This window comes from Quercus robur, chromosome 9 (assembly GCF_932294415.1).
Source record: "Quercus robur chromosome 9, dhQueRobu3.1, whole genome shotgun sequence".
Classification (NCBI taxonomy): domain Eukaryota; kingdom Viridiplantae; phylum Streptophyta; class Magnoliopsida; order Fagales; family Fagaceae; genus Quercus; species Quercus robur.
In genome coordinates this window covers 2,266,931-2,285,724 of record NC_065542.1, presented here as the reverse complement: position 1 = coordinate 2,285,724, position 18,794 = coordinate 2,266,931, and the positions used below count along the sequence as shown (strand labels likewise).

General features: G+C 32.8%; 6 protein-coding genes across 6 annotated transcripts in view; 2 read left to right on the top strand and 4 right to left on the bottom strand.

Annotated features, from left to right (window-relative positions):
- LOC126699308 (TMV resistance protein N-like) overlaps window positions 1-14,111 on the bottom strand; it is a 57,899-nt gene extending 43,788 nt beyond the window's left edge. Inside the window, exon 1 of the mRNA XM_050397048.1 lies at window positions 14,058-14,111. The gene's annotated coding sequence lies outside the window, so the exon portion shown is untranslated. The remainder of the gene's footprint in view (window positions 1-14,057) is intronic.
- The window catches only part of LOC126699312 (disease resistance protein RUN1-like), a 77,648-nt gene that overhangs the window by 16,022 nt on the left and 42,832 nt on the right, over window positions 1-18,794 (bottom strand). The gene's annotated exons all lie outside the window — the stretch shown is intronic.
- LOC126699761 (disease resistance protein Roq1-like) lies at window positions 271-5,766 on the bottom strand. Its single transcript, XM_050397729.1, has 7 exons — window positions 4,680-5,766; window positions 3,204-3,503; window positions 2,323-2,967; window positions 2,000-2,245; window positions 1,188-1,337; window positions 543-624; window positions 271-491 (listed from the first exon to the last, which is right to left on the bottom strand). The coding sequence occupies exons 1-7, from the start codon at window positions 5,733-5,735 to the stop codon at window positions 271-273; spliced, it is 2,700 nt and encodes an 899-aa protein (XP_050253686.1). The 5' UTR covers window positions 5,736-5,766.
- LOC126699759 (uncharacterized) lies at window positions 10,417-11,133 on the top strand. Its single transcript, XM_050397728.1, has one exon. The coding sequence runs from the start codon at window positions 10,417-10,419 to the stop codon at window positions 11,131-11,133; it is 717 nt and encodes a 238-aa protein (XP_050253685.1).
- Window positions 11,167-12,371, top strand: LOC126699758 (uncharacterized). Its single transcript, XM_050397727.1, has 3 exons — window positions 11,167-11,695; window positions 11,804-12,008; window positions 12,086-12,371. Exons 1-3 carry the CDS (start codon window positions 11,167-11,169, stop codon window positions 12,369-12,371), a joined length of 1,020 nt encoding a protein of 339 aa, XP_050253684.1.
- Window positions 12,911-17,413, bottom strand: LOC126699757 (disease resistance protein Roq1-like). The gene is made up of 2 exons (XM_050397726.1): window positions 17,264-17,413; window positions 12,911-13,273 (listed from the first exon to the last, which is right to left on the bottom strand). The coding sequence occupies exons 1-2, from the start codon at window positions 17,411-17,413 to the stop codon at window positions 12,911-12,913; spliced, it is 513 nt and encodes a 170-aa protein (XP_050253683.1).

Sequence of the window (18,794 nt, the reverse complement as noted above, 5' to 3'; positions counted from 1 at the left end):
ATTCCCTTTAAAAATAAATAAATAAATAAATCTTAAACTCCATTTTCATTTTGAAACAAGATGATTTAGATATGCCAATTGAACAACTTCCCAAATCATTGTAATTTAAAACATGGTCAGGCTCATTGAATTGCATGTGCACATCTAGTTATCAAAGCCTCAATTGATATTCATCCTATGAAAAATAGCTAGTCAAAGTATAAACAAGACATGAGGGTCATCTTCCGTAGTCATGTCAAACATCATCATCATCTGCATATGCATCATCATCTACATATACATCACCATTAACATGTGCATCATTTGATCATCGTCATCATCATCTACAAAAACATCATCATCTGCATATGAAGCATCATCATCATCATCTACATATACATCACCATCTTCATATACATCACCATCATTATCATCTGCATATGCACCATCATCATCATCATCATCTACATATACATCATCATCTGCATATGAAGCATCATCATCACCATCATCTACATATACATCACCATCATCATCATCATCATCATCTACATATACATCACCATCATCATCATCATCACCGCCAACTACATATACATCATCACCACCAATTCCATATTTGTCAACATCTGAGTTGGTAGGGTACTATAATAATAATAATAATAATAATTCACTCATTACAAACTAGTGTCATTGGAGTTTCTTGTTATCTATTTTATTGGGCATGACACCATTGATTATCAAGTATACACATGGTAGGGAAGGAAATACTATTTAGTCCTTAGTTTTCAAGTTTCAAGAAGTTATCAGGAAAAATTGTCTTGCATTTGCCAGCAGAAAATGAATATGCAAAATGGCATGATACTCTGATAGTTACATGCCAAATTAGGATTGAACCATTTACATTACCAAAATTCTTGGTCTTGGAGCAGTGTAACGAGTAAAGCTTTAGAATGTATTTCCTATTAGATCATATTCTTAACTTGCCTAAGGTTCTATGCTAGTTATTAAGCTTCCTGAAAGTGATGATGATGTAGAGGCTTAGAAAATATAGGGTGATTGGGATTGCTTGCGGTCAGCTGAAAGAAGAAAATAAAAAAAAAGGGGGGGCTGGACTATACTAATGAGCTGTACAAGAAGTAAAATAAAATAGGATTAGACTTATAATAGGAAAGATATTGGAGCTAGTCATTACCATTGTATGAAACGAGATCACTTTCCTCAGGTTCAATATCGCTATAGTCATCGCAACTACTTGTTGAATTGTCAAATCCATGATGGACACCATCCCAACCTTCATAAGTAATGACACGGCTACTGCTGCATTGTGCAATTGCTTGGTTTGACTCTTCCTTGTCCTACTCATATGCCAAACTGAACCCACATTTCTGCACTTTCTCAAATGAGCTATGGTACTCAAAAAACACAACCATAATCTGACTGCATTCATCATTCCCAACAATGGCGGACAAAATGGGCTTCAGCCCTTTTCGGACAAATTAATTAGCCTTTTGCCCTTTTTCTCAAACTAATTAGGGAAATGTTCCTCTTTTGAAACTCGACTTTCTCAAAATCAAGTTATAAAAAATAAATAAAAAATAAAAAAATCCTAGAGCCCTATAGTGACGTTTTTAAGGACCTATAGTAACATTTTAAGAACCTATAGTGACGTTTTATAACTTAATATCATCAAATCAAATTGCATAAAACTTGAAAATGCCACTATAGGTCATTAAAAACGTCACTATAGGTCCTTGAAACGTCACTATAGGACTTAACTCGATTTTGAGAAAGTCAAGTTTCAAAAGATGGGCATTTTCCTGATTAATTTGGGAAGAAGGGCAAAAGGCTAATTAATTTGTCCGAAAAGGGCAGAAGCCCATTTTGTCCCAACAATGGCAAACCAATCATCACGAGACAAATACAATATCCAAATGTGGTCCGTAAGATGTAATTTTGCAAAGAAAGTTTTAGAGGCGTATTGACTGTGATGCATATCACCAAGGGCTCTGACACGAACTTTAATATCAAGCTCACCAAAACAACAATCCTTACGTGCTTCGATAAGTGCACAGAGTGCGAATCCCATCCACCTACTATTACGCCAATTTGGAGACAGCTTTATGCTCATGGAGTTCCCCAACCTTTGATGACTTAACCACCGCGGAGTTCGAAATCCAGGAATACTTATCTGAAATTCAGTTTTAGATCGATCATCTTTCCTTTTGGGGGAAGTTTCATATCCAGTTTTACGACAAAGGAGTCTCTGTATTAAAAATAATAATAAATTTATATTTGTGATACTCCATTTAGCAAAGAGAGAGAGAGAGTGAGAGAGAGTACCTGTAGGTAACGGTTCAGTATTGTAAATACCACTCCACCGCTGCTCTCATCATAAGACTGAGAAGGAGGTCGTGACAAACTGCTCTGTCTAAGCAGTGCTGGTAATGGTTCTAGAGAAGTACATCCTTCAGCTTTTATATATGTCACACTTGCTGGAAGCTCTGGTACTGATCGAAGCTTCACACAGTGAGAAAAATCAAGAGCTTCAAGGTTGGAAAGTTGACTGATGCTTACAGGCAGGGTGACAAAATTGATTCCACTTAGTGTTAAATATTTTAAGGAGGACAAACACTTCATTGATGTGGGTGGTAGTTCCTTAATAGCAGTCCAACTTAAACGAAGTTCTGATAGGCTTTTCATAATTCCCTTAAATTTGGGAATCATCCTCAAATTCGAGCAACTACCAAGATTAAGAACTGTAAGGGACTCTATTTTAGCAGATATGCTGGGAAGATTGGCAAGAGAACTGCAGAACGACAGTTCTAAATGCCTAAGCCTGCTGAGTTGTCCAATTGATGGGTGGATCTCAACCAAACTATGGCACCCAGAAAGATTTACTTTCTCAAGACTCGGAATACCTGAAAAGTCAGGTGTCCTAATAAGGTTGGAAGAGGAAATATTGATGTACTTTAACTTGCCTAAAATCTGTTACAAACAAATAGGAAAAAAAAAAAGCCCCCGTTAAACATATAATTTAGTTTAATAAGTAAAAATTATATTAAATATAAACAACTTTCTGCTTCAATAAATAAATAAATAAAACAAGTTTATTGATGGAAGGAGGAAACTGAAATAAACCAGGAGTGTATTGTAGCTACACTTAAAGAAAAGAGAAATAACAAATACTCTAAATAGTAAGGCAGTTAAAAGAACAAAATTACCTTTACTCCTTCCCAAAGATATTTGATTCTGCTATACTTCAAGTCAAGTTGAACAAGCTCCTTTGGTGGGAAACCGGATGGCAAACATTTTAAAGAATAACACTCCCGTTCAAGATATCTTAGCTCATTGGGATCACGATTGAGAGTATTCTTGGAGTGCAAGTGACAAATACTTAACAATCTAAGATTAGACATCTTTGAAAAAACTTCAGAAAATTCTCCATAACTGCAATCCTCTTCTTTGCAGTTGACGACTATGGCTTGAATTGCGTTTGTTGCCTTATATTTTGAAAACAAAGACTTGGTGAGTTGCACAGGCAAATGATAAGAATAATAGAATAAAGTTTAACAGTGTTAAAGCCTTAAAGGAGATTAAAAAAAAAAAAAATTGATTCCCTGAGTTTTCCATATATATAACCGCCTTTTAAGTCTTAAAATACCAATTAGTAGACTCAAGAAGGATACGGATGGGGAAATTTCCTCGGTTAACCTGAACAAAAAATAATTTAATTTTTGCATTCCCCTCCCCTCACCTCCCCAAATGGTGGCCCAACATAATAGAAAATAGTAAAACTGACTACATATTACCATTTGGAATGGCAAGAGCAATTTAAATGAAAATGCAAAAAGATTGCCGTTCGGCTTTGCATTTTTAATAAAATTACATTTTTATAACAGGGGAAAAGGTGTGTTTTCAAATTGCAGATATAAAATCTGCCAGAAGATTGCGTTTTCACACTGCAAATATTTCATATCAACAATACTTTCCACATATTTTACCGAACACTTAATTTTATTCTAAAAAGCACAATTTTCAAAACACAACTTCTAAAATTTTCAAAAACCTAACCAAAACAGATACTAATAGTAACTAATTAGTAACTAATAGATCATAGTTAAAAATCATATGTTAATAGTAAATTGTAATACATATTAAATCCTATTTATAACTAATAGATCAAAGTACAACATCATATTTTAAAGTATTTTTTTTCTTTTTAATCTGTTTAAAACTCATTCATTAAAAGTTTAAAACTAGAAAGGTGCACTTCTACCGTTTAGATATTCAAAACCAAGAGGGTGAAAAATAGGAAATTACAACATTACTTTTAAAGTGAGGGAAAAAGAAAAAAGAAAAGAAAATCTACAAAATGAATTTTTTATATAAAAAAAATGTTAAGATAGCCTTATGTTCTAGGTAGTAACCAAGAGGTGGATGATTAATTGATTACAACAAGAAAGATGAATTCAAATTTATAAAAATTTACAAAGAAAATTTTTTATTTTTTCAAAATCTCAAAAAATCGTCATTGACAAAATATTAGCATGGTAAATGAATGTTTCACTTTTTATTTTGTTACTTAAAACTTAGGTAATTGCTTACCAATTGGATTTACAAAAAAAAAACTAATTTATTGAACAAAATTATGTCACTAATTTGCTAAGATAAAACTATAGTTTTGTCGTTGTTCTTACCATATTGTTCTTCAATACACAAAGCAAGTCCTCACTAAGCCACAACCTGCTCTGCTTTCCAAGATTTCCACTTGAATTTAGACGAACAATTTTTTGACCCATTTCTTGTAGTAGATCATGCATCCCTAAATGTTCATTGTCATCCATGGTTATGAGAGATTTTTCCACAAGAACACTTAAACCAATTTTTGCATCAAAACCTCGATTTTTTAATGTCTCTAGTACTTCATCTTTCGTATACCCTCTAAAGAAACATGTAATATCTAAAACTATCTCCTTCCACATTTCCTCTAGTCCATCGTAACTTATTTTAAGTATATCATAGATCTCTCCTTTAGTTTCCTTAAAATTATTCAATGTACTTTGCCATTCATCAATTGTTCTTTCAACCAAAAAGGAACCCAAAGTAACAAGAGCTAGTGGAAGGCCATTAGCATATTCTACAACTTTTTGGGAGAGCTGCATATAACCTTCTTTGGGTTGCTCCATTTTGAAGGCTTTCAAACAAAAAAGTTTTAAAGCATCATCATTATTTAATACCTCAGGCTTATATCTTCTAAGCACTCCATGTTGGATCAACACACGTTCATCTCTAGTTGTTATGATGATCCAACTCCCCAATCCAAACCAGTTTTTCTCTCCAACCAATTTTTCTAATTGGTCCAAATAGTTGACATCATCTATAACAAGTAGAACTTTTTTATGGCATAGCCTTTTCTTAATCATTTCAACTCCTTCAAAAACATTCTGTATATTTATTTCTTTGTCCTTCAAAATGTCGACAAGAAGCTGCTTTTGTAATCGTGGCAAACCGTGTTTTTGTGAATCTTCCCTAATATTAGCAATAAAGCTAGAACCTTCAAAATGAATATGAAACTCATCATAAACAATTCTAGCAAGAGTTGTCTTTCCCAAACCCCCCATACCATGAATCCCTATCATGTAAACATTATTCTCAAAACCTAAATACAAAGGGATCATTTTTGCAATAGTAGATTCCATTCCTGTGAAATTTTTGGTAATGCTTGAGGATTTGGAACTCAATATCTCCATCATCTCTTTCACAATTTCTTGGATAAATTCTGCCTCATGCCTGCAAAGATGATAGAAGACATTTACATGATGGTCCAAACAAATTATAAAATCATCTTTTTCACAATGTCTTGGATCAATGATTTTGAAACCTGGACTAGTCAAAGAATCGGAGAAGGAAGAGGTTTAAGGTTTTCGATGTCAAACCATGATGATGTCATAATTAATTTAATAGTTATTTAAAATATAGATAAATATAATAAATTAGTATAAATAGAAAAACTAACTAAAATAATTCAAATAAATATAAAGACCATCATTCAAATGTATTTTTTATATCATAACTTTCATTATGATGTTTCAAGAATCAATGGAATATTATTATTAATTGTTAAAAATGATAAAAAACTTTATTAATTTACATTATACTATCAGTATAGAATAAATTTATATTATAAACAAAATGAATGTCTACAACTTTATATATTTTTATGCAAATATGTATAATATTGTACAATTTTTTTATAAATTTATGTAATATTATACAGATTTAATCTATAATATAAATCCTAATTTACAATAAGAGTACATGAATGGATGTTGAGAAGAGCAGTACATGAATTTAATACGAATATGTGGGTTTGTAGTACTAATAAATAATGCAATTAAATATTTAAATGTCCTATAAAAAATGCATTTAAAGTTTTGATTAAATGTCCTATAAAAGTTTTAAAAAAATTAAAAGCAAATGAATGGTTGAAGCATGGCCACATGTCCAGCTTTTTCATGGGGAAGGGGTAGTGTCTGCCATATTGGTAGATAGCTTTATTGGAAAAGAAAAAATCTTAAGACTTTTGATTTCTTTTGGTTTTGGGCACCAGCGACAGAAGAAGAAAGGAAATGCCAAAGAAGCAAAAGAAGAATAAACGCAGAAGAATGGAGAAGAAAGGAAAAATTGGAAAACGCAGAAGGGGTAAAAATAAGGTTTGTGCTTTTCATTTCTTTTTTATTTTGTGGACTTAGTGTGTTTTGGGAATGCATTTTCGGATTTGTGGTGAGGATGAGAGATAAAAAGACAAAGTTCAACAAAGAAAATGGCACAACGCTTCTTCTTTTTCTTCTTTTCTCCAGTTTCGGCCTAACCCGTGAGACCCGGCCACAGTTCTCCAACCCGAGTTGTTTAACCGCAGTTCGAACGGTTCACTGTGCTTTTTGTGTATAGCAAGTTTTTGGGTTAAAAGAGCCGTTTCAAGGACAGTTCCCGGTTAACCGGGTCAGACTGTACGGTCCGGTCCGTATTTCAAAACCATGGGATCAATTTTGACTCATGCCTATTAACAAGATAGAAAATAATCATATGATGGTCCAAACCAATTATAAAACCGCAGAGGATGAAGAGAAATACTAGGCAAGAATACACCTTGCACAAGCATGTACTTATGAATTCATTAGCTCGTGGATGGAATTACTCATATAGAATTGTATAATATATTAAGAGCTCTAGTTATCGTTATATTTTGTTGAAACGGACGCATTAAATTTTAAGATTGCTAGACTACAAATAATAAAAGGTTAAGCCTTAGTGCCAGCACAAGCATAAGTTTTTACCTCTTGAACGGAGACTCAAATAATGGTGTATTTTTTTTCTTTTTCTTTTTCTTTTCGCTTCGCTTAAGAAGAGGTGTTCTTTGAATTTGTATTTAGGCACTAATATCATTATAAAATACTAATGCTCAACTTCTTCAAAATTACATATTTTTTTTATTTTTTAAAACAGTTGATTTATGAATAAAAGGGTTAAAATGCGCATTAAGGATTTTATTTAACCAATTTAACCAAAAACAATGATTGGACCAAACAAATTCCTTTTAAAAAGGACTTGCATGCGGTAAACTTAATCCAATCTATAATTTGGCAAAAGGTAATTTTGGGTTGTTAAAGAGTCACATTGAATTATTAAAAGTGTTATAATTGTCTCTAAAATTGGACTTTCAAGTCTTCAATTGACTTAAATTCTTAAGGGGCATGGCTAGAGTAATTGGCAAGGTTTTAAAAACCGGTGTGGACAAAGAATCGTAAAAGGGATTGATTACTGGTTTTTTGGTTCGACCGAAGTCAGATCGATGGTCGAACCAATGATGTCATAATTAATAATTAATAATTTATAATTAGAAAATTAATAAATAAATTATATAATAATTCTTATAGTAACTGATAATATTTACTTTAAAAAATTTATATCATAAAAGTTTAATCACAATCATTAAAAACAAACTTATAATGAAAAATATAAATAACTAAATAACTTCCCTACTATCCCACCTACCACCATTGACATTAAATTTTCTCCACCTTACCCCACTTTCTTCTCTTTTTGCTCATTAAATTTTCTCCACCAAACCCCACTTTCTTCTCCTTTTGCTCTTTGGAATATGGAATACCACCTCAATTCAAAATTTGTTTCTACACAAAATCCGAATCTAATTCTTCACTCTTCATTTCTTCTCCTCATTTTACACATCTTCCTCTACCTCTCTCTCTGCCAAGCAAAGTTCAACCTCACTCCACAACTAGCATATTCCCAAAATATCATTTCTTTTACAACAGATCAGCGTTGCTTCTTCCCCAAATTTCATTTCTTTTACAAGAACTGAAGATGAGAAAAGATTAAGTGTTCTTCAGTTCTTGTCCTTTAAAGCTCGTTCATCTGCTCAAAATACCACAAGGTCAAGAGAAAAAGGAGGCTAAGGCAGAGGCACCGACCACCAAATTCCAAAGCCGAATAGAGAAGACGAGAAACAGTGAGAGAAAAAAAAATTCAATGGAGGTTGAGAATGGGTTGTGAGGGAAAGAAAAAGAGAGGATATGAGTTTTTAGGTTGGGAAAAAGGTAAAAAAGGGTTAAATCAGCCACTTTTTTAGTATTCTCGATTTTTAGCTATTTTTTAGTTTTTAATTATAACTGGACCAAATTAGTGGCCGGTTCTCGATTGAATCGGTCAGACTGGCCAGTCCGGTCTAGTTTTTAAAACCATGGTAATTGGTGAATGTTTGTCCATAATATTAAAGCATCATGTGACTTAATAATAATTTTTTTTTTGAAAGGAGTGACTTAATAGTTGATTACCTCTTCATAGTAGAATTTAATTTTTTTAGTCATCATAATGTGTAGTCTTTCAACCATTTTTATAGGTAGACTTTGACTAAAGAAGCCTGTGAGTAAACTTCTCCTACCAAAGGAACTGAAAAATTACAATTTACCTTTGGGTTTGGCCCTTTCACAATTTAGTATACGAAGTTTCAATTACTACATTTAAATCCGTAAAACACCAAGTGGTCCATATAAATATTAGAGATTTTTCACTCACGTGGGACTTGTGAGCAATTTAAGGACTAGCTTGACGAAACAACCCCACACAATTCCAACTATATTCAATTCTCCAATTTTTTCCAAGGTTGTTAATTCCGTACTGTACCAGCCAGAATATACCGTACCGGCCAACAATCCGATACGGTCGACCCCCCTATTTCGTACCGGGAAAAATACCGGCCATACCGGCCTCGTACCGGCGAATACCGGCCGATAATTGAATACCGGACCGGAACATGAAAAAGCCCTATTTTGTTAATTTTGACATTTTTCAAGGGAAACATGGTAATTTTGCTAAATCCTAATTCTAAAACCCTAGCACTACCCAGTACCCGCACAACCCTCTTTCTTTCTTTCTCTCTCACGTCTCTCTCAGCTGCTCTGTGTCTCTCACTCTCTCTGCCAATCTGTCTCTCACTCTCTCGGCAGCTCCACTGCTCTGTCTCTCACTCTCTCGGCCACTCTGTCTCTAGGCTGCTTTGCTGCTCTGTCTCTCACTCTCCGCTGCTCTGTCTCTCACTCTCTCGGCCACTCTCAGGTAAAATTTTGTCTTAATTTTTTCTGTGTGGAATTATATTTCATATGGAATATGATAAATAACAACTTGATTACTGTGTTCATGAATTGAATCAATTGATAGCAAAATTGATTATTGTGTTGGTACTGTGTTCATGAATTGATATATATTGTTGTTTCATTCTTGATTTTGGTTAGCTTTAAATATTGGGTTAGTAATTTACAACTTAGTATGACTATTAATAAAAAGGTAACTAGAGTTATTAACAAATAATTGATGGTATATATGCAGTGTGAATTATGACTGAAAATCAGTCAAGTGTGGCATTTAGCCCGGCTATAAGATCCGAGGATCCAGCATGGGCTTATGGCCGTGCTGTGCCGGATGCAAGAAATAACACCCAGTGTATTTTTTTGTTGTAAAATGATAGGGGGGGGGGGAGGAATTACTAGGCTCAAGTATCATTTAGCTGGGATTTCGGGTGATGTTGAAGCATGTAAAAAAGTATCTGAAGATATAAAATGGCAAATGAAATATTTGATTGAAGATTTAAAGAAAAGTAAAAAGAAAAAAAAGAAGAATGAATAAAGAAATTGCAAATCCCTATGATGTAGAGGAGGAGGAGGAGGATGATCATCATCATGATGAAGGTAATAATGATAATGAGAGAGGGGGTTCAAAGAGTCATTCATCAGTTAGTAATTATAACACCAAGGGGAAAGAAAAAGTTGGAGAAAAGTCAAACATTAAATCCTTTTTGCTCCAAGAACAAAACCTGGTTCTCAACCATCCATAAGGTCTTCTTTGGCCTCAAAGCAAATGGTTGAGAAGGCAAGAATGAATTTTGCAAGATGGTGGTACCATGCTAATATACCTTTCCATGCCGCTCACTCTGTGTATTATCAAGAAGCTTTAGATAGTGTAGCAGCTATTGGGCCTAGTTTTAAGGGACCTTCTTATCATGACTTGAGGGGGCCTTTATTACAAAAACATGTGGGTGAAATGAATGATTATCTCTTAGACGTGAAAAATGATTGGAAAGTTTATGGGTGTTCAATAATGTCAGATGGGTGGACAAATCAAAAGAGAGCTCCAATCATTAATTTTTTAGTGTATTGTCCTAGAGGTACCATGTTTCTTAAATCCCTTGATGTGTCAGGCCTAACAAAGGATGCAGATACATTGTTTAAGTTGTTTGATAAAGTTGTTCAAGAAGTTGGGCCTGAGCACGTTGTGCAGTTCATTACAGATAATGATTCTTCTTACAAGTCTGCAGGAAAGAAGCTAATGCAGAAATATGGGACATTCTATTGGTCTCCTTGTGCAGCCCATTGCATTGATTTAATGTTGGAAAATTTTTCTGATAAAAGATATTTTCCTATCATTGATGAAACCATTCAAAAGGCTAAAAAGATTACCAAATTCATATACAACCATGGCAAGATTTTATTTTTGATGAGAAGCGACTTCACTAATGGTAGGGATTTGATTCATCCAGTCATCACAAGGTTTGCAACTGAGTTTTTAAGTCTTTAATGCTTGACTAAGTTCAAGAAAGAACTTAGGCAAATGTTTACTTGTGATCAATGGGTCGAATCTCGACATGCTAGAGATGTCATACGAAAGGAGGTGGCTGCAATTGTTTTGGAAGATAAAGAGTTTTGGTTACAATGTCAACAAATAGTGAAGATTAGTGAGCCTTTGGTTAGAGTACTACGTCTTGTAGATGGGGATGAAAAACCATCAATGGGATACTTGTATGAGGCAATGGATAAAGCAAAGGAGAATATAAAAGCGAGGTTGAAGAATAAAATTTCTGTATATATACCATTTACTAGTGTCATTGATGCTAGATGGGATAAACAACTCCATAGTCCATTGCATGCAGCAGGTTGTTATCTCAACCCTGGAATATTCTTTAGGCCTTCATTTAAGAAGCAAAAAGATGTTACAAAAGGCCTACTTAGTACCATTACAAGGCTGGTTTCTGATCTTGATGAGCAAGACATTCTTAGTTCTCAAATTGAATCATACAAAAAGTCTTTAGGTGACTTTGGAATGGCTATGGCAATCCGCCAACGTGAAAAACTAAGTCCAGGTATGCTATATGTATCTATACATACATATATATATATATATATATATTTCATTTGAAAGTTTGTTATTTGCTTTGTACTAAATTAATAATTTCTTTTATTTTTGGAAGTTGCTTGGTGGGAGCAATTTGGAAATGACACTCCAGAATTACAAAAGTTTGCAATTCGAGTGCTAAGTCAGTGTTGTAGTGCAATTGGTTGTGAAAGAGCTTGGAGCACATTTGAGTTTGTCCATTCCAAGAGGAGAAATAGGATTGAGCATAAACGTTTGAATGACTTGGTATATGTTCGGTATAATCTATTGTTACGAGAAAGGTATGTTTTTAAATATATTCAATTTTTATTTTGAATGATTAGAAAATGTCACCAATGTATGATATTGATTTTGGTAGGAACATTAGAAGGACAAAGGATTACTTGGATCCTATAAGCCTTGATAATATTGATTTAATGGAGGATTGGATAGCTGAGGAATCTGAATTTCTGTTACTAACTGAGGAAGATGTGAATTGGGATAGCATTGAAGAACCATTAGCAACAATGACTTTGGAAGATGATAATGATGATGATGTTGTTGTTCTTGATGAGGAAGATGGTGAAAATGATGTTGTGTTGATAGATGCTAATACTCATGTATATTATGGTCCTGATGTAAATCCTTTTGAAGGATGGGAGTAGATCCTATGTAATTTGTGTTAATTATTTGTTTTCTTTGTGTGTAATGAACAATTTTATATTGTATTTTTTTTTTAGTTGATGTTAACGTTTAAAACTATGAATTATTTGTTCTTAATTGAATTAATGTTTTATGGTAAACATGAATTTTTGAGGTATTGTTTTATGGTAAATAGAGATTTTGTGTATGTATGTGTGTGTGTGTGTGTGTATATATATATTAAATATATAAAATAGCGGTAAACCCAAAACGGTATACCGGTATTGACCGGTATCCGAAATATATCGTACCAGTGGCCAAACCGGTACGGCGTCCGGTACGGTATTGACATTCTTGATTTTTTCTTGAAAAAAGAGAGAGAGAAAACAATAACAAAAGTAAAGTTAAAAAAATAAAAAATAAAAAATGGAAAAGATGAATTAGGCATTTTAACTAGCATACCATGATGTAGTTCAATACATGCATTTTATGTTATATTCTCATAGATAATTATATGATTCATGGTATATGAAAGAAGCTTATCATTCGGAATTCATGGAAATTACCTATTTTGTAGATGCCAACCAGAGATATCAACCACTTCTCTTAAAGTAGCTCTCCATGTTTCCACCTTCTCTATGTTATCTTTAAAGCGTTTCTGGTGATCAGTAAAGGCTTGTTTAAAAGATCCTGTTTGTTTCCGTACATCAGTCGGGTCAACATCATAAAAAATTGGCAAAACTATCAGTCCCATTTCTTCCCTGCATTTGACAATCTTGGCAAGCTCATCCAAGCACCATGTAGAAGATGCATAATTTTTTGAGAGAATGATTATAACAAACTGTGATTCTTCTATTGTTTTGAAGAGCTCAGAAATAGATTTTCCTTTTTCAAGTTCTTCTTCATCCCTAAATATAAAAATGTCCTTTCATTGCAGAGTAACATATAGATGGTCAGTAAAATTATTACGGGTATCCTCACCCCTGAAACTAAGAAATACATCATATTTCCATTGACGTGTTGAAGAAGAAGATGGTGACGGCGAAGACTCTCTTTTACACTTCATTGAAGCTGTTGGAAATTTAGATATAAAAAAAGTACAACCAATAAAAAATAAAGAAAATAAAATAATTAAATTAGGGAAGAAGAAAACGATGTGAAGTGGGATTTTAGTTTCAGGCAGGGAGTGAAACGGTAATAATAAATAGAGATGATTGTGTTCGTGTGTTAAAACTTAAAAGTGAGAACTTACCCATTTGTGAGAAGGAATTACAGCAGTGATGATCTCCAACGACTCCTGTTTCGCGCTTCTTTTTTCTTTTTCTTTTTTTTTTTTTTTTTTTTTTGGTTTTGTTTCTGTTTTTCCAAAGAAGGGACGACTGAAAATTATTTAACTATAGGAAATAAGACAAAGATAATTTAATAGATTTTCTTTTTTTTTTTTAAAAAGACTACGGAATTTAAGCACTCTTATAAAAACTCTAATCTTAGAAAGCAAACTTTTGTTTGGAGCTTTATTCATTCATTTCATTGGTAATGAGAAAACCAACTCGAGGTTCAAACCTTGAAACAAACAAAAGTTGAAACTCTTGGTTCACGGCAATTAGGAAGAAGAAAACAATTTGATATGGATTTTTCATTTCAAGAAAAAAAAAAAATGAAAGGGAAGAAATAAAAGGGATGAACAAGTGTGAAAAACGACAACTTACAGATTTGGAAATTGAAATTAGAGTAGAGTAGTAGTGATTGTTCGTAATGCTCGAAACCCACTTGAAACAAGGCCGGATCCAATTGATATTTATAGGCTGATTAATAAAGGATTGTACTCTGTTCTTTCTTTCTCCGTGTGTTTGTGTTCACAATTTCACATCCCTGTTTTCAGTCAAATGCCTTTTCCCAGTCTCAGTTGCCTTTTCCATTACTTTTTTTCTTTAGAGACAGAGTAGTTTCATGGTAACCAGTTTAAGGGCTGTTTGGTAGGACATTTCAAACATCCATTTTCAGTTTTTAATAACATTACACATATTTTTACACACTTTTTCACCCACATATATTTCAAAAAATTACTCAAATGTGGTGGGCGTACTGCATATAAGAATTGAAGAAGGAAAAAAAAAACTTTTTTATTTAGCTAAAATTTATGGTAAAAAATAAAAATTATCATTAGATTTTGCGATACTATCAAAACTCTTTAAAGAGTACAAAGCTTACATAAAGCCATTAGAAAATTTATTTGCCATTAGAAAATTTCTAAAAAAGAGATTTTAGACAATCTCTTTTTTATATTTTCAATAAACTTCCTTCTTCATTTCTAATTATTATTTATTTTTAAAAAATTAATTGTTATTTTTCTATTATGGATTATTCACACTTTTTTATGTATATAATATGTTGAGTAGATACGAATGAATAAAATTTCACATTAAATGATAATGAAAATAGTGAATTATTATTATAATATAATTTGATCCAAATTCATAGACTCTTTTTTTTTTTAAATTAAACTGTGTACTTTATATTATATTTTATGCTCAATTGGAATTTGTTATTTCTCCTATTCGTGTGTGTTCACAATTTCATGCCATTCTTTCAATCCAATCAACCACACTTTTACCCTTTAAAAACAAGTGTAAATTGTCTTATGTGCTTGAGCAAATTGAATATTTTAAAAAAATCATGATAGCTTATGATATTAACTCCAATCTTAGAGGCAGATTGGATTCATTTTCATTTTAGTTTTTAATTAAAAAAAATATCATTTAGGTTTAAAAATTTTAATTTTGTCCAATTACTCCTTTACATTTGCAATAGTTGTGCATGTCATCATCTATACTACTATTTAAGGGGCTTTCCCTGTTTGGATTCCTCATTTTTTTTAGTTCAAAAATACCCCTACACCCTATATTTAAGTAGAGACAAAACTAAAAGATAATCCGCTAAAAATGCAACTCTAACTCCCCACTTTATCATTTTTTCTTTCTTTAGAATTATAAATAACTAAAAGGGGCAAAGTAATTTCATGGTAACCAGCAATGGAGCTTATAATTGAAATTTCATTAAGACATGAACACATGACAATTATTTGACATGTGTCCAAATCCCAATGGATCCAACACACTAAATTTAAGCTGATTCCTTTACTTTGAAGTTTCATTCTTAGTCTCCTCAAACTTGGAAAAGTTGGTCTTCTTTTTTTCTTTTCTTTTTTCAATCCCATTTCCTCCAAACTGAAGTGAGATGAAGCACATCTATTTCTTATGCTGTCTCTTGTGCTATATGATCCCCAATCTTAAGTTATGGTACAAATTCAGGTGTTCATCAATTTCTTTTTTAGGCACAATTCTGTTATTAGTCATAATAAATTAGGAAAATGCTAAAGGTCTTACAAGTTTAATTACATAAAGTTTACAAATTAATGTGACAATAAATATAATTGATAGATTTCGATATATTTGAAGGTCTTTTTGTGGTTGGTGATACATCATTTAATAAGCTTAAAGTAATAAAAATTGTAATAAATGCTACACTACTCAATGAATTATGGCTACGAAGATACCATAGACAACCTTATCTTTCCAAAAGACTATTAACCAGATTGCATTTTTCAAAAAAAATTTATTAGCAAATTATGTTTCTTTTACCAGCCAGTCAACGAAGCTGTCAAGTGTCAATCATCCTCTAGAAAACTTAAACACAAAGAAAGAAAAAGTTTAATCAAAATAATACCAGGTGAACACTCTAGTCATTCTCCGAAACTCCAAGCCAAGTTTTGTCCACAACATGTCAGCAACAGCCCACACGCACAAAACAAAGTCCGCTTTTCACACTACCGCTCGACGCGAAACACTCTAGAAGGGAAGAAACTCAGCGTATTTACGTCATCTTCAAGGCAAAAAGGAAAAGAAAAAAAAAATGGTATGAGTATGACATTGATGAATTGGTGATTTAGTTGGCACATACAAAGTCTTCTTTAGTTTAACAAAAAAACAAAAGTCTTCTTTAATTTAACAAAAAAACAAAAGTCTTCTTTTATGTTGCGTAACATGATAATTAATAATTATTAATCCAAAATAAATTATACACTAACCAAAAAGATTTAAAGAGTTGTTTGATGCTATAAGAAAATTTTAGTAATAAAAAATATCATAAAGTCACAATTAATTTGGTAGCAATCAATTTGATTTTTACTTATTAGTTCACTAATAAAAATGTCATGTCATCATTTGAATTAAAAATGTGATGTAATTTCACTAATGAAAATGTCATGTCATCATTTGATTTATAATTTGGGCTTTATATGAGTGTGGGCTGATTGGGTTTTAATTTTGAAGTGTGAGTGTTAATGTTTTAAGAGAGATCTGGCTGAATGTTTGCAAGTTAAAAGGGTTTGGACCTAAAATTATGTTGGGCTTGAGTTGGTTATGCCTAAGTATTTTTGGACCTGGGTGTAAATTAGTATGGGCTAGTCATGTTAGTGGGCTGGTCTCACTTTGAGAGAAACTCAATGACAATGAGATGAGTTAGGCCCAACTCAAGCCCCAATCCTTCAGAAGCACCGATGGTGGTGCACCTAACATCGAGTAGGTGAGGCTTTATTGTAAGGTGGTGAGACTTTGCACGTGTGGCTGGGTCAGCAGGGACGGAACGTGTGGGCTTAGGGGGCCATTGCCCCAGAACGACTAGTATATAGCTACACAAAATTTTTGACTTTGTCCCTCTCTCTCCATATTTTTTTACAAATTGACACAAGAAATTCTTCAATTTTTTTTTTTTTTTTTTTTATCAAACAATCCCTTTGCTCAATTGCCCCAAGAATATCAAGAAAATCTTTTAGACTAACCAATAAAACAATTCATAAACCTAGATAATAAGAAAATCCCTTAGACAAATGACAAATCCAGTCTAAAAAAAATACCAAAAGGACAATTACAAATGACAAATCCTTAGCAAAACAATCCTTTAGTGCAACACCACCACCACCATCATCTTCTTCTTTGGCCAGTTGCCGTACTAGTACCACCATCGTCGGACAAAGACTACCATCAACATTTTCTTCATGCCGCATCTTTACTTGCTTTTGTCTTAATTTATTTTTCTAACTTCACAACCTTCAGTGCATGTGTTCATCTCTCCTCTTTGTTAAATGACTATGGAGAAAGTTTATCTCCAAACGAGTTTGGAAAGAAATTCTTCAAACTCTCCTTATATTTTTTTATTGAATGTAAATTTTGACAAAACCACAGTTAGATTGCATTTTCTTATCATATCTTTCATACATATAAAATTTCAATAAGTTCAAAGATCAATAGCTATGTCATCAATAAATTTGTTAATTTTAAGTTTTTGTAGTCTTAAATTATGCATAAAAAAAAATTTATGGATCGAATAGTAATTAACATCCGATTTGAAAGAAATTTAACATGTATATTAAAAACATTAAGAATATGCAATTCGGTGGTTAGATTTTCAAATATGTACAACACCATGTGTAGAACTAGAGTAAAAGAGATAGAAAGAATGGCCTTTTTTTTTTTTTTTTTAATGGATTCGGGCTAAATCGTCCTTGGGTACTCTTTGGAAATTGTTGTGGAGGTGATGTGTCATGGGAGGAGCCTGAGGAGATTGGGATGTCACGGGATATCCTAAAGCAGTTTCCCATTGAGAAAGACAGAGGAAGGTCGAGATAGAGAGAGAGAGATAGTTTTAGCTTGTAGTGCTTTTGAGAATTTTTATAATCTTCAATTTAGTTGCAAGAGCATATTTTTATAAAAAAATTCGAGAAGTTTGATTTCAACTGCCCTACACTGCTTTTTTCTTTTTTCTTTTTGTTTTCTTTCCATTTATGCTTTGCTTTTGCCTCTTGGATAGTCCTGGGCATCATTCTTCTTTCTCTTTTTGCTTAGATACGCTTTTGCAAAGAGAGAGAGAGAGTCAACAGTCATTACTTTGATTTATCAAAAGAAAATGGCCTTCAATGTGGTAACGAATTTTGCATTGTCTCGAATGTCTAATTGCAAATACAACAACATTGATTGATTCACAACTAGGTCCTCTTATAGAATGAGGAACCATCTTTGTTTGAATATTTATCTCTTGTAATTACATTATCTAACAAGAATTTAGAAAGGCATTCATTGATTCACAACTAGGTCCTCTTATAGAATGACGAACCATCCTTGTTTGAATATTTTTCTCTTGTAATTACATTATCTAACAAGAATTTAGAAAGGTCATCTAATTGCAAGTTGTGTTTGAAAACTTGAATTTGGATATGGATTTTGATTTTGATTTTGAATCAATAGATTTGAAATGCCTCAATTTCAAATCCATTGATGTGGCCAAAAATCCTGGGATATGAATTTGGTCAAGAAGTACCTCCATTCATGTGGCCAAATAAATTTTGCATCTCTCCAAACTTTGCAAATTGGTTTGATCTTGTGATAGTC